At 43.8% G+C, this 7,530-nt stretch overlaps 1 protein-coding gene across 1 annotated transcript; it reads left to right on the forward strand.

Moving 5' to 3' along the window:
- Positions 1-845: 845 nt before the first annotated feature.
- Positions 846-2,005, forward strand: LOC141978316 (olfactory receptor 52N2-like). Its single transcript, XM_074940371.1, has one exon. The coding sequence runs from the start codon at positions 846-848 to the stop codon at positions 1,782-1,784; it is 939 nt and encodes a 312-aa protein (XP_074796472.1). The 3' UTR covers positions 1,785-2,005.
- Positions 2,006-7,530: the final 5,525 nt, after the last annotated feature.

Genomic DNA, 7,530 nt, shown 5'->3' on the forward strand with positions numbered 1-7,530 from the left:
GCATTGACCGAATAAAGCATTTGTATACATTGGTTTTGATTTTTCTACATTTTGGTTTAATTTAATGTCCTCTTGATCTTGTTCTATGAGACAGGGAGAACACATTCTCCATCTACTCTCCACCAATCTGTATTTCATAGACTTTTCTCATGGCCCCTCTAATGCACCTCCTTGGTAAGGTAAATATCCCAGACTTTACAACCTATATCCATATAAGAATTCCCTCAGACCCTTGATCATTCTTGTTGACTATGCCTGAACCCCTCTAGTTCTGTAATACATTGTGTGAAAAGGGTGCCCCATACTTCACAGAGGAGGCCAGAGGAGCGTGAAACATTGACTGATTGATCTCATGGCATTTTATTTCCTTTATGATTCCCTATCCCATTCCTCCTGGATCCCAATGTTTTCCTTAGTTTCTGGCCATACTTGCACTGTGAGCAGGGCTTTACAGAGCTGTGTACCAGGATGCCCAGGTCCCTGTCCTGAGTTCAGACAGTTAAAGTAGAACCTTGTAAGGTGTTTAAGGATTTCAAGCTTTTCCCTCCAATGGGCATGCACATTGCAGTTTTTGACATTGAAGTCCATCTGCCATCATGCTGCCCATTCACCTTGCTTGGTTAGCTCCCTCTGAGGACTTCTCTGGACCTGACTATGACCTAAATAATCTGGAGCCATCTGCAAATGTTGTCATCTCACTGTTCACCAATCTTTCTCGAGTGTTCATAACTATACAATATTTATTGTACTTTTTGTTATAAAACATGTAACCCTCCCCACTCTGCTTCTTTCCCTTTACAGACATCTTGAGCATTTCTGAGCCCAAACGATGCACAGAACACCTCATGGCAGCTTTCAACCTCAGTGACTCTGATCATTCATCATTCATCCTAACAGGCATCCCTGGCCTGGAAGCTGCTCACAGCTGGATTTCCATCCCTTTCTTTACGTTCTACATTATTGGCCTGTTGGAAAATTTCATGGTTCTGTTTGTTGTAGGCAAAGAGGAGACCCTGCATGCACCAATGTACCTGCTGCTCTGCATGCTGGGGCTCACAGAAATCAGCGCGTCTACTGCCATCGTGCCAAAGGCACTCTGTATATTTTGGTTCAATTTGAAAGGCATTACTGTGGGTGGCTGTCTCACCCAGATGTTCTTCCTTCACGTGGTTTCTGTGACACATTCAGCCATCCTCATGACAATGGCCTTGGATCGCTATGTTGCCATATGTAACCCTCTGAGATATGCCACCATCCTCCCCAATGCACGAATAGCTAAGCTAGGGCTAGTGTGTTTGGTAAGAGCTGTTCTCTTCATTCTGCCCCTGCCTCTGCTCCTGAGCAGGCAGCCATTCTGTGCCAACCGCATTATCGCCCACACGTACTGCGACCACATGGCTGTGGCAAAGATTTCGTGTGGGGACATCACAGTCAACAGGAGGTACGGCTTACTGTTAGTATTTGTAGTCCTTGGGTTTGACCTGACAGTTATTGCTGTGTCGTATGGTCTGATAATCAGGGCCGTCCTCAGAATCCCCTCGGAGAAAGCCCACCAGAAAGCCCTCAACACCTGTACAGCCCACATCTGTGTGATTCTGATTTCTTGTACTCTCGCCCTCTTCCCTACTCTGACACACTGGTTCAATCAGGGCATCACTCCCTATGTACACATCATCTTCGCCAACCTGTATTACCTCCTCCTTCCTATGCTTAACCCTATCGTTTATGGTATCAAAACCAAAGAGCTTCGTGACAAAGTGCGCAAATACATCTGCAGAATGTGATCACCTGGGGCCACTGACTCCAAACCTCTGTGACATGAGGGGGGAAATGATATCTCCCCATTAATCAACGGTGTTCTATCCAAGTTTGGCTGAGCTCATCATTGTGGAAGTTCACAGACTTTAAAGCTCCTCACACCTAACATCTTATCACTCTATCACCAAGCACTGTTGCTGAGTTCCTCTCTCTGACCATATCCTGATCACTTTCAGTGTCACCCATCAGCCCCCACCTCTACACACCATGTCACTTGGAATTCCTTTTACTTCCATACCAGCAGAAGACACTGCAGCTTTCTGAACCAATGTGGCTTCCCATTAGACCCTGTGTGAACAGCATTCTTGATCAGTTTGAGTGAAATAAAGAAAGAAAGCAACTATAATTCTGAACTTCTTTTTCACAACTACAGTGATCTGGTGAGCAAAATTTATCTGATTTTTCTAAGACCAATAATTCAGGAAGCCCAGAGGATAAACCAAATGTTTCCATTGGAAAGTGCTAGTACAGGAAAGCTGCTGCAAGAATTGAGGACATTCTACTAGAACTTCTTGATGAGAGTTGTGAAACTGTGTGTTTTTGAGAACTGGACTGTGTTATCCTAGATTTGGGGGGGGGTGTAGCCCAGAATATGATCAAGCTAATTGCAGCTATAGGGTGCGCATTCAGTCACTATGAATTAATAAAAGAGACCATCACATAGTTAAGTGTTAATTGGAAAGCAGGTTTTTAGGTGCAAGGTTACAATCTAGCTGGCAGTTCCTGCTAATCAGAATGGGAGGAGTGAACAGACAAGTAAATATATGAGAAAGAAAGTAGATAAATGGATGTAAACCTTGACTTTAGATGCCTCAGATAGTAGAAGTTTTTTGAAAGTTAGGAAAAGTGATGATCCAGTAGGGGTCACTATGACCTATGTGTTTTGTAGAAGTTATAAAAGATTACCTAATACAGAATACTTTGGAGCAGCTCTCTGAAGCCATCTTTAGAGATGTTTTTCCTGACACTCTTTCTCCCTGGTGGGTGAGCAACTGGCCACTGCGAACCTGCTGTTAATTACTCAATACTGTTCCAGATGTTAGGTAAAAATGTGAGATATTCTACACCTATTGCTTATGTCTCTGTGTGCTTAAATAGAAGAAACTGCAGAGTTAGAAAAGAGCATGTTTACTCGTATTTAATCCTTGATCAGACAGAATTGCTGTGTTCTCATTTCTTTATTCCTGACACTGCCTGGAGTGAAAGAGTTAAGTTGCCCCCCCGGGGGTTTTGAAAAACCTGTGTAAGATATTGCTGTGTTAAACTACGAAATCGCCTTGGAGACTAATAACTTATCACTTTTCATAGTCACTTGTGCAGTCACTTTCAGCTAGAACTTTCAAAATACATACTAACTATTCCCGTTGTCCAAGGGATCAAACGTAGGTGTTGAGATTTCATTTTGGACTTTGTGAAAGAGTTGAAACAGAGACTGCCATGAACTGTCCAGGTGATTAAGGAGGTGGTGGAATCTCCATCCTTTTAGGTTTTTAAGGCCGGCTTGACAAAGCCCTGACTGGGATGATTTAGTTGGTGTTGGTCCTGCTTTGAGCAGGGGATTGGATGAGATGACCTCCTAAGGTCTTTTCCAACCCGAATCTTATATGATTCTATGATTGAATTGCTTGCAGTAGTAAGTCCTTCATGGCCTATATTGGTTGATTTCTCATTTTGCCATTGTTTCATGGAGACCTTGGACATTTGGAGCAGCAGTGGAGAGTTTTGCCTATGGTTCACTGGCCTCTTACTCAGAACAACCATGGAGAACAGTTTTGTGTTGAAGGTCTCAAACACATGCATGCACAGGGGACAAAGGTTTTAGTGAACTTGACTTGTTTCTCTTTCATTGCTGTTGCTATCAAAACTGTGCAACAAGATTCAAGAGGAACTTTAAGAAAAGATTTGTCGTGTTAGGGCATGCATGCAACAACAACATCTGTTGTGAAGCATTTGCACCAGCAAAAGAAATGTTCGCACTGGTCACTGCTGATATGTATGGCCAGCAGCAGAGGCATTCTTCTTCTTCCAGTGATGGGAGCAAGGATGAAATGTTGCCTTCGAGAGATTAACAGTAACAAATTAATTCAAATCAAAATATGGACATTGACTACCTTCGATGAATGTATTTAGAAAAAAATTCTTGATCTTGTTTTTACACTACATATGTTTTGGGCTCCTTTTGGTTATTTTACACCGTTACAGGTCGTTGAGTTTTTTTTTTTTTTTAAACACCTGCCAACCCTCAGTCTGGATATAAGGACCAGTAGTGGGGTTTTAATTTTGAATTTGATTGTCATCTCATGGCTTTGTTGCTAATGTGGACAAAGTCCTGCTAGTAATAAAAAAACAAACAAACAACCCTTTGTTTCAAGAAATACATTTAAGTTGATTTCAGCTACATTTAGATTACTTTGGAAGTGATTTGGGGCTCTTAATGCAGTAGAATTCTGTCAAACCTGAGCAGCACCTCAAGCTGAACTGGACGCACAGGAGAAGCATCCGGAAGCACAAGGGCCAGAGAAGCAGCCCCGGAGGCAAAGCTGGGCCAGAGCCAGGGAAGCAGCACTGAGCCAGAAGAGCCAGAACTAGGCTGGAGGCAGAACAGCAAGGCTGAGGCAGCGCTGGGGACCTGCAGCTGGAGGAGACCAGAAGTCAGGGCTGGATCGGAACAGACCAGCTGCGCCAACAGGGAGAGAAGGCTGAACTACAGCGGGGAGCTTCGGGTTCAGAGCCAATGTAGCTATTCTATTGTATGTCAGCCATGCTACAAGTAACTTGACAGCCAAGCACAATGGGAAGAGCAAGGTGGGGCCACGGGCAGAGGGCTCAACACAGGGAGATGTCACCAGACTTCAGGTCCTTGAAGGCTGGACTCAGAACAGGGGATGTGACTCTGAAGGGAGGGTAGCTGCTGGGGAGAAAGGTCCTGCCACTTAGAGGCTGAAGGTGTGTGGCCACTGCCAGACCAAGTGTTTGACCCAGGGTATCACCGCAGCACAAGCAGAGCCTGGGCAGGAGGCCTGGGACGAATGAGGAACAGACTGTGAACTTTCCTAACATCCCAGAGATGGTGGTTTGTAATGTCCCCATCCCCAACAAGTGGGGTTCCTTATTTCCTTGAATCTTTCCCATTTTTTCCTTATTTTTCTTCTAGTTGGTGTTTTCTAAATTATATTAGGTTTGAATTTAATGAAGTCATTAGGGGGTCAGGGAAGCATCTGGTGTGAAGGGAGTAACCCAAGTGGGGACACCCTAGCCCCTGTCCTATGTGACCACGATGAGACTGGGGTTTCAGCCTCCCAGGAATCCAAGACCCAGCTGTGACAAATCAAGCTGTCACAAATCAGCTGTGACAAATCAAGTCTGAAGAGAAGTGCTTGAGAAGGGCAAAAAGGCAGGGGAGCAGCTCATTTTGTGGTAGACCAGAGAGGAAAGGAGAACATTACCAGCAGATCCAAGGGAGTTCAGCTGAGGGAAGTTCAACTGCCCAAATGAGTTCAACTGCCCAAATGTCCCTCTCTGAGGGAAGGGAGGGCCTGCTGCAGGGATGCCCTGAGAGGGAAGCATTCATCTCTCATCTGAATGCTGGACTTGATGGATCCCCTTTATTTGCTGTTTGGACTATCCCAACATCAAGAAAAGGAAAATGAAGTGCTTTATAAAAAAGAGATTTGTCAAATAAACCTCAATCTACCATATATGGAGAATTAAGGTGGCAATCAGCTAAAAATCACCACAGTTAAATTAAACGTGGATACTACGTAATAGCAACTGAATTAATGCTGTATGACTGCACTATTGCTGGATGGTATTATTGCTCTGAGTCATTTACAATGTGCATAGCATTGAAAAAACTCTTTAACCAACACACGGGTGAAAATCAACAAACAAATAGCAGCAAACAACATGAAGGGAAGGGGAAAAAAAGTGTTAAACAATATGTTACATAGTACCTACAAAAAGGGGAAACAATTTCCCTGTTAGTACCAGTCACAATTTGCGTTAGTGACACTGCATCCTAACGGAGGCCCATGTTATTCAAAACAATCCTTCTGAGTGTCTGGGTACCAACACTACATCCTGACACAGCAATATTCGATAAATTGTTGACTGTCCGTTCAGTAGGCTCTCTGGAAGACAGCATCCATAAGAGAAAATTGGATCTACGTCAGCTACTGGTGTGTCACAGAACAATGCAACCCCTGGACCAAAGAAACTGGACATTACTGTTTCCTGCCCAGTAAATTTTACCAGAGGGCATCAACCAGCTGTAAGATTAACCTACAAAATGAATGGACAGTACTGTGTAATAACTAATTAGAAGACGTTCATATAGAAAGGCCTCTTTTGTAAGGTCACTACTCCCAATGTCTGTTTCACGTCTCATACACATAGCACTGTGAAACACACTGTAACAATGCCAAAACACTCAGGCTACTCGTAGGGATGATACAGGTGATAACTCTAATTGCCCTAATAAAAGTGTTGCTGTCTGCGGCACCAAAGTAAAAGGGCCAGACGACAACACCAGATTGGAAAAACATAATTATGCTTGGGTATAACGTGGTGTTGTATGTAAACATACATACTGCACATATATACACATATGTCACAACTATAAAGGGAAGGGTAATCAACTTTCTGTATACAGTGCTATAAAATTCCTCCTGGCCAGAGGCAAAACCCTTTCACCTGTAAAGGATTAAGAAGCTAAGGTAACCCCGCTGGCAACTGACCCAAAATGGCCAATGAGCGGATAAGATTCTTTCAAATCTGGAGGGGGGGGGGAACAAAGGGTTCTGTCTGTCTCTGTGATGCTTTTGCTGGGAACAGATCAGGAATGCACCCTTACAACTCCTGTAAAGTTGGAAAGTAATCTAGCTAGAAAATGCGTTAGTTTTCTTTTGTTTAATGGCTTGTAAAATAAGCTGTGCTGAATGGAATGTATATTCCTGTTTTTGTGTCTTTTTGTAACTTAAGGTAGATCATTGAAACAGTGACCTTGTGAACTATTCAACTGTTAAAGATAGCGACGGTGGAGGGAGTTTGTATAATGAAGGTATCCACAGGCTACTGTGAGTGGCACCCAAACCCTACAGAGGGACAGCAGAGCCCACAAAGCTCAGAAGCAGCATCTGATCCCTCTGAAGCATCTGGCACTGTTCACTGTCAGGATCTCTGATCTGATCCACGAGAGAAGGATAATTAAGTGAATGTTTGTAAAACCCTTTGAAGATGGAAAGTGCTCTCAGCAGGGGAGTATGTTGTGTATGAAACAGTTACGATCCCTCTCCCACTGAGCCCAATTTCAACCAGCCTCTTAGAGGTGAAAAGCTGAAAATAGCATCACCCGCCCTGCAAGACAGAGTAAACAGACAAACACACGCTATTTGGGAAAGATCCTTCTTAAGGCGAATTCCCCACTCTATCAGTTCAAGTGCAGAAGGTGGGGGCCTGCAAGGATTCTACAAATTAATACTGACCACTCCAGGTGTTACCCAGGGTTCTTTCAACCCACAGCTCTTGGTAACTTTTACTCTGTGTGAGGTGGTGTCAGGAAATAAATCAGGGGAGACACGGCTGTCAGTCCGATAGATGGCCGGCACAGACAGGACAACACAAGGCTGCTTTCACTTGACTTGACTTAGTCTCAAGCACTAACACACGTCCGCAAAAGGTTAGTAAAACACCCCCAACCCTTGATAATTACCA

The sequence above is a fragment of the Natator depressus genome, chromosome 1, assembly GCF_965152275.1.
Source record: "Natator depressus isolate rNatDep1 chromosome 1, rNatDep2.hap1, whole genome shotgun sequence".
Classification (NCBI taxonomy): Eukaryota; Metazoa; Chordata; order Testudines; family Cheloniidae; genus Natator; species Natator depressus.

Excerpts from the sequence above, each read along its gene's own strand:
- LOC141978316 (XM_074940371.1), top strand. The coding sequence starts at position 846 with ATGGCAGCTTTCAACCTCAGTGACTCTGATCATTCATCATTCATCCTA.